Here is a 13696-nt window from a genome sequence, read left to right on the forward strand (position 1 = left end):
ACTATCACTTTTAACTAGCACTTTAATTATTTTAATTAACTGCTCAAGTTATTAGAGGACCCCAGAGGGGCTACAAAGCATTAATTACTCTTAAAGAAAACTTCTTATATAGAAAAACTAAATGTACATGTATTTATATCTATAGGTATATATAATATATAAAACATTATATGCACCCTTGGGATGTAGTGTGCTATTTCATATGAAGCATGTAACCTATTTAAACAGCAGATGGCACAGTATTCATGCATATTGTGAGAGTATCAAAAATGTTCAGCTTTTCCCTTCTACTGGTTTCCTTATGTCTTTACAAAGTGTACAACATTTCATTTTAATGTTTCTTGGCGTTGGTTGGAATTATGTGGGGTCTTCCTTACGAACCCTACCTTCCAACAAAGAGAATAGAGGATTTTGACCATACCTGTTTGTGACAGTCATTTAATGTTTTTGAAAAAATAGTGTGCTGTTGGCAAGGTTCATAAAAATTCAAACCGTAATCATATGAAAAAATAAAAATAAAAAAAAAATTAAATGTCTATTTTGGAAGGTAACATTCAGTTTAGATGAGTTCTTTTTAAGGAGGAACTTTCCCAACCAAGACAAAACCACAAGTGAATTTAGCACCGAAAATCATGCATAATTTCAGTTATTTTTATTTCACTTACAAATAAATAAATGCATTGATCTGCACACCAAAGAATGGCATGTCTGCTGTTAGTGTGTTAGTGACAAAATGTCACAAATAATTTTTATTTACCTAGATAATGTTTCTCGGCCAACTAGATTTAAACTAGATGTTCTCCAAGGACAATAGCCGGTAATTTATTCAGTAGTTTCCAAAATGTTTTTAAAAATCAAATTCCACACCATCTACTATCAATTTGTAGCAATTATTAGGCTATTTCAAATATTTTGTTTTAATACTAATACTTATGAGCTTCCTAAATGTCTGGATTTGCTTTATCATGTTAAAAAAGCCTAAATATTATGGTTGAATGGATTTAAATAGAAGTTAAACTGGGAACATGTTGCTTCCCCTGAAGGCATATGTCTGGTTTTTAGATTATTTATACCACAGCAGATGACCTGATAGTTGAGATGTCATTCAAAAATAATTGAAAGCGTGGTTTTAGACAGCTTATTTTCAGCAGCATCAAACCAAGAGGACAACCCAGTTCCCTTTACAGAAGCTTGTTAGAGTTGTAGGTAAGGATATCACTGTATGTTCAAGAATGAAATATGTCATCTCTCAGCATGCACAGAACATCAGTGACATCACATATTTTTCCATAGCACAACAAATGAGGAGTCCCTCAAAAATATCTGCTCATTATCACCCCTTGTTACATCACACATGCCTTTTGACAGGAGGCCAGAAACAGTTGTCCTCTATAGTGGGTGGCTTGGAGATCTATTTCTGCCCTTTATGTAAACTGAGTCTATGATGTCATAACCCGATGCCCTGATTCTCAAGAAATACATTTTACACAAAAAGAAACAAGATGTATGTAGACAATTGGATAGATTGTATACCACCAGACAAATATGATGCAATGGATGTAGATCACCTAGGTCGTCCCTCTAGTAACACGACCTACTTAGAGTCTTCTAATGAGATAATACTTTTATATTCAAATTACTTAATGTGATCGACCATGCGGGTCCACAAATTACAAATAAAAATGGTTTTGTCTGTAATGCCATCATTATGATTTAACATTTTTCAAATAAACGAAGGACAAAGTAAGTGTCAACACAACCCAAAACTCAAGAACTGATTTATAAGGTACAAAAGTATAAATCACTTTTTCTGATTATAAGTAGCATTTTGTAGTTTTTATAGTAGGAGTAGATCATATACAAACCTGCTCAGATATTTTATAACTGGCTTATTTGTGAAGTTCAATAACATAGCCGAGATATCCAGCCAGCGGACATGCACATGGGCCAAGCCACATACCTTCATCTATATTAGCACTAATCACCATAACCCTCCTTGGCATGTCCTGGTCAACAATATACCATGGCTAGAATAATACAATTATTACTTATTGGCTTAAAAATAAATACTTTTTCTAATTGTGTGGTGCTATTGAAAATTTTTTTCATTATGATCATGATTTTTAATTATCAAATAGGCTCAGGTGACAAATAAACACCATATCTATTAAAGTCTAAACCATGCTTAATACTGACCTACAAAACAATATCAAAAACAAATCCTGTGGTTGAAAATCCTGAAATTAGAGAAACCTGAGGGTGATATATCCTATAAGCCTGTACTAGCAAACCTCATTTAGGTAACTGACATTTGCACATGTACTATTTATGCAAACATTCTATATTTATAGATATGCGCGATTATGGTAGATGCTTTTCTAGTTTCTAATAACACTGAAACCAGAACCACAGATACCTTTTTTTACACCGTTTACAGAACAAGAATATGGTAGTGGTAATAGTGGAATTGTGTACTTCCCGTTTGAAGTCATTAATGTTGAAATTGTCATCATTAAACTAACTTTTAAGGTAAAACTGATGAATGAAGCCCAAGATGAATGAAACCATTATCTTTTATTGTGTCTCTTCATTGTGCAATGGCTTACGTTACCATCAACATCCCTGCGATCAGCCGGAGACTCTGGAAACCGCGTCACATCCTTCTTTTAAATCAGGAAGGTTATTAATGCCACAGACGCGTAATTTTCAGCCCAGCACGGGAACCTTAAAGTCTGGGTAATAACATCAGCAGGAGTTGGAAAAGGTCTTTTACCCTTTAATTTCAGGAATAATAAATGGTTAAATAGCTATTTTCACGATTATCTGTTTGGCCCAAAACAACTACTGTATTTTTAATGTTTTTTTAGAAATGGCCTTTTATATTTAGGATGCTTTCTTCCTCTTATGCAATTACTTCATATTCTATGGTGAATTAGATTAAACAAAATCACAAGCATAATAATAAGACCCTCAATATTATACTTAAGAGCTAAACTGGTATGCCACTCTTGTATCTTACTTAACCTTATTTCCTGACACGTTTGAAGCACCAAAATGGTTATATAACCTCAAGGTCAGTCCCAACAGAAAAATAACTGATGTGAACCCATCATATATTGGCAACTAGAGCCCTCATTACATGCCACTGGACTTAATACAATGTCCAGCGTAATGAAAAAATGTAGGCCGCATTCATAAACACATGGTGGTGGTGGGATAAGGGGTCTGCTTCCCTCTACCTGCAAAATAAGAGACCCCATAATTCAGACCGGACACATGTCTATGGTGTCATCTCTTTTCAATCACCACCCTATTCCAAATTTGGTGCGTTTAAGTTTATGTTTCTTTTGTTGCATTGTATAAAACATATGCAATATATAATCTGTCCAAAAATAGAAGAGGTTCCCAACAGATAAAATAGATAAATACATAACTGGTAGGTAGATAGGCAAAAGAGAAGCACTTGTGGGTCTAGAAACATGAATGAAGGAGATTTCTAGAGGTATAGAACTTTGTAACGATAATATAACAACAACAAAATATATACTGTATATTATATAAATAAACCACATCTCACATCTTATGCCCAAGGCTTATGATCATAAGACTGTTTTCCTCTGTGCCTTGGATAGGTTGTAAGATCAAATAGAAAATGGCTTGAGATTGGGAAATCTGTGTTTGGTAATAGGTGCATTTTAAGTCTAGACAAACAGTCACATTAGCGCACTCAGTGCTAGGAAAAAGTATCATGTTCTAGTTGTAACATTAAGAAGCCAGCATGAAGTGCTACAATGTTTACAATAAAGACATACAACATTAATCTTTGGGACTGAAGTGATAGCTGGTAATTTACAAGGATCAGCAGGAGAGCTGTAGCAATGACCTAATCAAAGTCACCTTCTGGATTTGTTCATTCGAGATGGTCCATAAGGGTTAGACTATGCATACAGATTAATACTCCGCTGATCATTAGCAAATCAGACATGAGCTTTTAAGGATATACACTTCTATCACACTGTTTACTCCCAAATAACAAATGAAAGGTCAAAGGTTATGTATGAAGAGTACCCTCTCATTGGTTTATTTCCCCAGACTGAAAATTACGACATTAATCACGTAAATGGAAGAAGACAGTGGATAAAAAAAAGCAACATACAGGCAATTAAGATGAAATTCAATGATATGTATCCCGTAAATTGTTAAAGATTTAACTTGTACCATTTGCATTTAGAAAAGATGTCATGGTGTTCCAGTTGGGTCGTGGATACAAATGAAAGCTATGAAGGAGTGGGTTGGATGACCTTTCCTATGGATCATTCCAAATTGTTATAAATGACAAGGTCATAAAGCAGTTACCATTCACTAATTCAAATAATAAAATAAGGTGGGGGTTGTAGGAAGAAACTCGATCTATAAAGAGCCTGAATTATTTGACCAGGCAACTGCAAAGTAGGTTGGGTACAGGAGAGATTATTATTTTAATGTTCCCAATGGAACAAGTGGCTGTATCAGGTCTGCCTGTCTACATTAGTGCTATTCTGGCTTTTTAAAGCATTAATAACTAGTAAAAATAAAATAAAAACATCACAAGAATCTCTTATACAGTAACCCCTCTATCCAGCGATGAACCACTACCTATTAAATAGGACTCACAGGATTCCATGGGACAGTTTAATGTCTCTTACACCCTCATTTTATAAGAATGCATACTAAAGTGTGAGATATGTTCAGCCATATCTTCTGCAAAGCATTAAGCTGAGGGCAAATACATACAGGGGGGATTCTGCAGATTCGCCCCCATGCATTTGGAAAATGGACTTGTATGTATAAATGTATAAGGACTGTGCTTCTTTCGTATGCATTAAAGTGCATATGATGGATAGAGTGCTAAACAATCATTTGTAAATCCCTTTTCCGTGGGACCAACATTTTACAGTAGACAGAAATTCATAAAAATACAACATTTCTTAGGTGCTAACCTTTTTTCCTGTTAATATTACCTATTTCATGTTGCTCACTATTACCTTATGTGCCGTTTGGTTATTACCGGTAATCTGGTATGAACCCACTGAATACCATCATTGCTGGAAACAGTTTCATAAAAATTTTGAAAGCCAGTCATTAATACTTTGAAAGACAGCATGGTGCTAGCAATGTATTCCAAGTCATAAGTTTTACGGCCCCCTTGACATTCCTGTCTAAACTATACAGGTTCCACTTCTTAAATCCTATCCCCTGGAAGAAAGGAAAAGAGTCTACTATTTTATTATTTGAATTGCATCATTTAGTAAACTATAATAGTGGGGTTATTATGGTACAATAAAAGATGTAACTGAAATAATAAAGCAGCCCTATCTTCCGGGAGATAGGATTTAAAGAAGAACCATCTCATCTGATATAAAATTAAATCCAATTCCCAAATCCTTTTGTGACTTGTGCTATAAATATCCATGGTTCCATTTTTTTATTATTATTTTGGGTAAATGAATTCTAGTTGTTTTCTGCCTTCAATTAAGATAATTCTACTTGTAGTGATGGTTGGGTTAAGTACACTATGAACCAACCAACCATACATGTGCCATCTAGTATGGGAACCCACCATGAACCCATGCAGGAGGTTGGCTCTTGAGATATAGTTCACCTAGGGTGAAATCCAGACTTGAACCCTAGTACTATCCCTGTTGAAAGCTGATAATTCTATTATGTGCCATAAATCCATAATTATGTGTCAGTTATAGGGTAACTTGATTGCCTCTTTGATGGAATACACTTAAAGTATCCAGGCTCCCCTCCCCCACAACCAGTTGTAAATCTGGCATTTTTATATAATTGTATTCCATGTCCCTGATTCATCCTGGACAGTCACAATACTTGCTCACTTCTCATACAGTGATAATTAAAAAATACTGCTGCTTTGCAGACTTTTATTATTACTACAATAAATTATTATTATCATTATTAGTCAAACAGAGTCTGGCTGAGATTGAAGGGATTAGCAATTCAGCAGAAGCCACCAGGAGACAGTTTAGTCCATCCCTCCTGGATGCTGCAGCTCCAGCCAGACCCTGTGCAGCATCCATTCACTACTGGGAAGAAATACATGAGACATTCCCCAATAGAGGACAGGTCCCCAGTACCCAAGACAGTCCAATCATAGGCATGCTTACAAGTGAATGGAGGGTGTGCAGCTGCAGATGCTCCTGTGTGTGTGTGCAGTCTCCTCCTCCACAATGATGTGAAAGAGGAATAAAAAGGAGGCAGAGCTAGAACTGATCAGTAAATGGTCCAGCCACCTACTAATCATCCTGAAAGCAGCATCCTTACCCCACAGCTGCCAGCAGCAGCACAGCCCCAGGTTGCCCCCAGAGAAAAACCCACATCTAGAAACTAAGTAGCCAAGATGGCAGGTATCCTAGTCTGGTTTTGGAATGAGAGATTTTGGTTGCCACACAATGTAACCTGGGCGGATCTGAAGAACACAGAGGAAGCTACTTTCCCCCAAGCTGAGGATCTGTACCTAACCATCCCCCTGGCTTTCTGTATCTTCATGATCCGGCTTTTATTTGAGAGGTAAGCAATGGCATAGCCAGAACACACGATCCGGAGGCAGGTTGGCTGCTTGGGGACTGGGGAGGCGATTAGACCTACTGGCCCATCCATCAGAGTCATTACCCCTTATCATTGATCTGCATATTCTGGCAGGAATGGCAAATCCAGAAGGTCATTCAGCCATGGCCACTTGTGGGGGCTGAGAGTCTGGCTGCAGTATAGGAGGATGAGTTGGGTGACTTTATTACTGGTGATATATCTCCCAAGAGGTTCTGCAGCAGCAGCAGAGAGTCATGCTGTATTTCCAGATACTCTGCTCTTAACCCTATGTCATACATCCAAGCTCTGCCAGAGAGACCCATTCATTACATTATAGGAATCGATCTATTTTTCTGTCTGTATCCATCGTCTCATATCTGCTTTTGTTTTATAGATACAAAAGTAAGACATAAGTTCAATACAAATAATGATGCGCCTATACAAGTACCAGAAATAGGTCCTACCCCACAGAGCTTACAATCTACTGTATTTACGCAAATGGTACAGTGTAAACGTGCAGCGGGGATATGTCAATTTGCCATTTTATCGCTCTTATCATACTTCAATATCCTTGTGGCTAATTGGGATTGTAACACACTGGTTTGCACTGGTCCAATCTGGTGATCCAGCCCCACTCTCAGCACTCTATGCTAATACTGACAGTAGGAGGCGAGACTAGCCTGGGAGCCACAGCAGAGCTGGGTGTACCAGAGGTCACTGCTACACATCCCTTACATGATGATGTGTACACAAAGCAAACTGCTTCTGATTAACCCTTTTCACTAGTGTCTGTTACTGTAAAGGTCAAACACAAGATTCATACAGATACTTCACCTCCACACGTTTCTCATTTATCCAGCTGTATCCCTCTGTGGCTGTTTGCAACATTGTTACAAGGAGAGAAATGGAAGTGCTTGTTACATTTACCAAAACAACTTATTTCTAGATACATTTGTAAATAAAGAAAGGCAGTCTGGATTGTTTGCTCCAGGCTGGCACTTAAAAGGTTAAATGGGAAGTCTGAGATACTCTGAGCATGTATGAGATAGGCACAAGGCTTTCTGAACATAAAACATGGCCAAGGACCAACAAGGGTGGAAGATCTTAGTAAATGGTCAGACTGGATGGGTCTTATAGCTCTTATCTGCAGTAGCTTCCTTGCTCAGGGCTTACATATTATCTCAAAATTCTGCAAGGCTCCATAAGACATCAAGCCAGTCTGGTAATGTGCATTTTTAACCCTTTGAATATCAAAAGTGCACTGTTGTGAAAGAAACATATAACTAAAAATAAAGGGTCAGAGGTTTAGATGTAAGGAAACTTTTACTTTACTGAAAGGGTAGTAGATAAATGGAACCGCCTCCCATCAGAAGTGGTAGAGGCTAAAGCAGTGAGGAGATTTTAACATGCATAAGATAGGCATAATGCTATCCTGCATCTAAGACAAGACCAAGGGCTGATTAGGATCTGAGTCTTTACATCAGGAAAAATGGGCAGACCAGATGGGCTGAATGATTCTTATCTGCTGTCCAATTCTATGTTTATGTGTAAGGTGGAAAAAATAAGGGCATCAGGTTTTAATTATTTCACGTTACATTTTCCAAATTCTAAAAAATTCTAAAATTCTAAAAATTCTAAAAAATACTAAACATTTTTTTATATTTGTTTTTCCATTTAGCATCGAAGCACACAGCTTTTTTAACAAAAATATCTTTATCTTACTTTTTCTGTCAACAATGGTAAAGCTGCATAACCTTCTTTACGGTTTTATTTATTTAGATTTTTGTTCTAGTGATTCTAGTGAATAGAATCATTATTGACAATTGTATTGAAGTCCTAGTAAAAAGCACAGAGAGCTTTGATAAAACATTGCAGTCTTGGCAAATGTTCACAGGGATATCCACCTGTGTCAGATATATGCACTAGGCAATTGAATAATTCACATCAAAAATATTCTCGGCCCTTGGTTTAAGTTGGGTTTATATACTTTGTTTTTTTTCGCCATCATGTACCAAATACAACCACAAATATACCCGAAGACAAGGGCATCCAACAGCCACGCATCTTCTAGAGGGAATGTGTTATTTTTATCTGATTCATTCCTCATCAAACATTTAACACTGTACAAAATAAATCTGGGATGCTCACCAAGAGCGGACAGCCGCTTCTCAGCCTGCCCCATGGTGCGTCCTGCTTGGAAGCATGTCAAGTTTTAGCTCTCTTGTGCCATTACAGAGGAAAAATCTCCATCAACATATTAGTTTAATCCTGCCCTCCTTTTTCTCTTGTGCCTTGAGGAATACCAACCGGACCCCACTGAAATTTGCCTCACATTTTGGTTCTTGACTGTCCACATGGCAGCATCAGACTTGTTGATGGAGATTTTTCCTCTGTTACGGCACAAGAGAGCTTAAACTTGAGGTTCTCCCAAGCGGGACGCATCATAGGACAGGCTATGAAGTGGATGTCTGCTCTTGGGCACCACAATATTTTGTTTTCCATCATCCTCAGAACTTGGTATGCCATCCTTGTTGACACCTCTACTCTAAGAGATAGGACTGGAGTAAAGAAAAAAATGTGAACAAATACAGAGTTGGTCAAATACCAAGAGCCGAGGCTCCTAAAATACAGCTGCTGGATTGTTTTTGTGCTGCTCTCCTTTGAAATTGAGTGATGCATCCTTTACTGGAACGTTACGTAGAGCTTCATCTTCTGTGACCCAAGGGTTACTGGCAGAGGACATGTAATTCATAAACATTTTGAAGAGTAAAAGCTTTCTGGAAGTTATATAAAAAAGTAATTCTGGTACAAGGTTAACAAAGTGACCGTGGAGAGTTGGGGCTAGCCCCAGCCAGCCTTAAGTAGGAGTGAAGTGTATAGGGAGCAGTGGAAAGTGTATGGCGTGGTGGTATTTTTTGGCCTGGGGGCAGGTAAAGATGAGTGGCGTCTCTGCCTTGTTTTATCATTTATTTATTATTTTGTACTTTGTTTATTATTGTCCTATATTTTTCTTGATAAATTAAGATGAAGGTGTTGTGATTTGATTTAGTGACGTGCAGCCATGCCCTTCAAAGTTGCTGCAGTATCTGTCTGGAATTTCTTGACAGTACTTGCAATGTGGCAGCGATTCACTTCAGGCACACTGTCCAGGAACAGTGGTTTCTCTGGGCTCCAAGACAAACATGTCCACAACGTTGAACCCTGGTGGTCTGCACCCAACAACTAATTAGAAGATTGTACTTTGATGTTGGAGATGAAATGGATCCTACTCTTGATGCAACATTGCTATAGAAAGAAGTGGATCGTCTTCACTCAGGACAGAGGGAAAACACAAAATGGAAAAATATTGTTGACTCAAGGGAAGAGATGGTGCAAGAAATGACACCATAGAGGCTTTACAGAAGCAGCTTGGGGATATGCGATGTGTTCAAGCCTGGAGGAGCAACTGAGGCTCTTTGATCAACAGCAGTTGGAGATGAAAGCTGCCAAAAATGAAGCTGAGAAATTAAGAAAAATAAAGAAAAAGATGCTGTACTCTCAGACTCAAGAGGTGGAGATGGTGATGAGAGAAATGGGGTCCTGATCAGATGCTTCAGAAAAACTGGCTACATATGGTGTGACTCTAACAAAGATATAAAATATCTGAAGCAGGCACAAAAAACATCTTCAGAGAACTAAGAATTAAAAAAAAAAAACAATTAAGTTACGGCTCAATTAAGTTCAATTAAATTCAACGATCACACAAGGAGCTCAAAGCCACACAGATGGCACCAAGTGACATCCAAAAAGAGCTCAGTGTCAGCCAAAAGTAGCTAGAGAATGCAAAACCAAGTTATCATGAGTCTGAAGAAGAAAGTGAAGCCCATGTCAAAATGTACAAAATGGTAAAGAATTTTCACGAAAATGCATTTGTACCAAACCAAATGCACAAGTCTAGTAAATATTATGATGGCAGGTAAGATCATATGTCCAATCTGGTATTTTCAATGATGTAAGCATGGCCGATAGCTGGATATGAAAGCCACACTGCAGCACTTGATCTGCCTCTAAAGAGGCACATAGGGCAGATATGGAGTGATGTCAGGCAGCGGTTCATCGAAAGTTCCTACTACAAATATTAGGCAGTCAGAGGTGCACACCAAAAAAAGGAATTGGGACAAAATGGAATATAAGAAATTATGCTTCCCCCTCAAAGTGTACAAACTCAATGTTGATTATGAGTTGGTTGAAACCATAGATGAGTATCTTATTCAACAATTGTACTGGGTTTATTTTCGATGTACTGTAGCATTTAAACAGAGATGGTCTTTTCAAATGAATATTTTGCTTGCTTAATGCTGCCTCATTTTGTCACCATATACACTTTCTGTATTTACAGTGGTGACCTTTTGATCTACGCTTTTCTAGTAGATTTTCTTATTCCATGCATTTTTCATAATGTGATTTTATTTTAACTTGAAAATTGATAGCTGTGGGTTTTAATGAATAAAGAATGTTAGATTAACACAGAGATGCTCTCCATGGGTACCTATGGACACCTTAATCTATTCATAATCCTGCTGACTTCAGCAATATAGGCATGAATGTCATGTATAGGTTCAATTTTTCATCTGTGGAATACCATACATAATAACATTGTTACATGCTTATTTATTTTTTGTACAAACAGAACTGGTTATATCACATTTTTGGTATAACGAGCATAACATGTTATGTTTCTCATGTTTGAAATGTATAGGTGCTCACAGATACATATGAACACCAAGTTAAAAACATATTTTAACCAGTGATTCATAGAACAGAATAATACTATATTTGAAAAGATTTCTAATTTACTCTGGCTTTGTTGGAATATTTCCATCTTCACAAATCAAATTCTTTGACATTTTAGGTATATTGCGTCCGTAAGAGGAAAGAGTAATAATACAAAGTCTTAATAGCTTTTTAGTTTATTGATACATTTTTCTTGGTACGCCGTACTATGAATCACTAATATGCAAAGACATGTTCAGTAAATGGACCATCGAAACGTGCTTATATTAGATAAGAAAAACACTTTAGGTTTTGAGAACAATAATTAAATGATAGCCCCATTTATCGTGGAATGTATTTAGAACAAGTGACTGTGCAGAATGGTCTGTTTGATAGGATGGTATTTAAATTTATTTACAGTCTACTTAAATCACTTTCACTTTAGTAAATCACTTTAGGAGAAGCTCTCTGTAAAAAGAGGTGGAAAAGATTGTTTCTCAACGACAGTCATGTACAAAAGTGATTAAGAGGCCTGGTTTGTCTCTGCAGAAGCTGGGGTTCCATAAGTATACATCGGAAGAGGGCCAGCACTGCCATTTATTAACCCCTTAAGGACAATGGGCAGTCCCTAAACCCATTGAAAACAATGCATTTTGAGCCCGTACATGTCATTAAGGGGTTAAGTTGTTTGTTATATTAGTAACCATGTTTCATTCTGGAGGAGGTGCCAGGGAGATAGGGCAGTGGACACCCCAAGGCTGGTCCTGCTTGTAAATCTATAACGCTAGCAGATAAGATGTTACTTGGTATATCAGTACCACAAGGCAGCCATTTGTACACATGGAAAGGTAAACTTCATACAAGAGCAAATATTAATTAACTCACAAGTTGTAAATGCTAGTTGGAACTTTAATTCACAGTTTTCACCTCATACCCCCAGGGGAATACAAGGTGAAATGCCCCCTACCCCACCAATCATTTATAAATGTAAAATTAAAAAAAGTAAAACAATACACTAAATTAGAAAAATAGGAAGCCACTATATCTAATATCAACCAGGAAGTGGATAATGACCACCCACTTATTATCCTACCCCATGTGTGCTATCGGTGGTGGGTAATAAGATATGACTGGTAATGGAGGGCTGGTCGAGGTCCTTGTTCTCCAAGGTTTAATTTCTCTCTAAACCCCATTCCAATGACCATGGGATATGGGTAGGGAGTCTACCATTGGTCCCCATGGATGGGCTCCATACCTCATATAGGTGTATTTTAATACTTTTATTTGGCATATGATGGATGGTGAGGGGTATAGGGGAGTCTATACCCTCCATGTTTGATGTTTTTTATATCCCCTACACATGGTAAGAGATTTTCTTGGGAAATAGTTTTTCCTGAGTTTTGTTCAGGTTGATTGTTACCCTCCCTTGGTTGAGAGAGGCCAGTATTTTTCTTATTAAAGGATTATTTTAACATGTATTTTATACTCAATTTTGTGTGTTGAAGGCATGACCATATTAATTATCATTCAACTCTCACAGCCTCATATAAAACTTTAAAAATGTATAGTTGCACGCAGCATGTATAATATCAGCTACATTTCAAGTGTTGGCATGTTAGGGCATGTGACTGATGTTGAGTCTGGATAGTCGAGTTAACCCTATCAGTGGCTAAAAATGGAATATTGATGCCAAGTTTTGTCTCCTTTCATTTCCTTTATTCCTTCTCTCCAGCTATTTTCACCTCATATAACTCCTCATATTTTTGGAACCTATTTCCATCTGTCCATTCAGACCTCTATCTACTTCGTCACTTTTACAACATACCCTAAAATTTGAGATCCTCCTAAGGGGGCAGTTACCATAGGGCAAATAGGGCATTGTTTATTCTTGGCCGAGCTTGTCTTCTACTTGATTTTTTTATGTCCCCTAAACCCTAACATTTGGGTGGGATGTATGTATATTTGTTTGCATACATGCATGGATGTGTAATTGTGTGTGTGAGCATGGATGTGTAATTGTGTGTGTGAGCATGGATGTCTCATTGTGTGTGTGAGCATGAATGTCTCATTGTGTGTGTGAGCATGGATGTCTCATTGTGTGTGTAAGCCAGGTGTTGCTATTGTGACCTTGTGTACTAAACGCCAAAATAAAATATCCTTCTTTATGAGTAACACAAGACACATATTGACATGCTCAGCTGCTCTAATTGGCATTATGACCCTGACATCCGTGCCACATGCTGTGAAACCTAAAGGTTAATGGTTTCCACAAATGTCCATAATATGTAAAGGGACTGTCCGCTTTTATTTGGGTATTAAGTATCAGGCTTCTATAAACCTGACATATGGACTAGTC

At 37.5% G+C, this 13696-nt stretch overlaps 1 protein-coding gene across 2 annotated transcripts in view; it reads left to right on the plus strand.

The window, feature by feature from the left end:
* The first annotated feature begins 6295 nt into the window (after nt 1-6295).
* The window catches only part of CERS6 (ceramide synthase 6), a 58174-nt gene continuing 50773 nt past the window's right edge, over nt 6296-13696 (plus strand). For both annotated transcript variants that reach the window (XM_053471152.1, XM_053471153.1), the window contains exon 1: nt 6296-6570. In XM_053471152.1, the coding sequence (XP_053327127.1) occupies nt 6401-6570 (170 nt within the window). In that variant the 5' untranslated portion in view covers nt 6296-6400. The remainder of the gene's footprint in view (nt 6571-13696) is intronic.

The sequence above is a fragment of the Spea bombifrons genome, chromosome 7 (assembly GCF_027358695.1).
Source record: "Spea bombifrons isolate aSpeBom1 chromosome 7, aSpeBom1.2.pri, whole genome shotgun sequence".
Lineage (NCBI taxonomy): Eukaryota > Metazoa > Chordata > Amphibia > Anura > Pelobatidae > Spea > Spea bombifrons.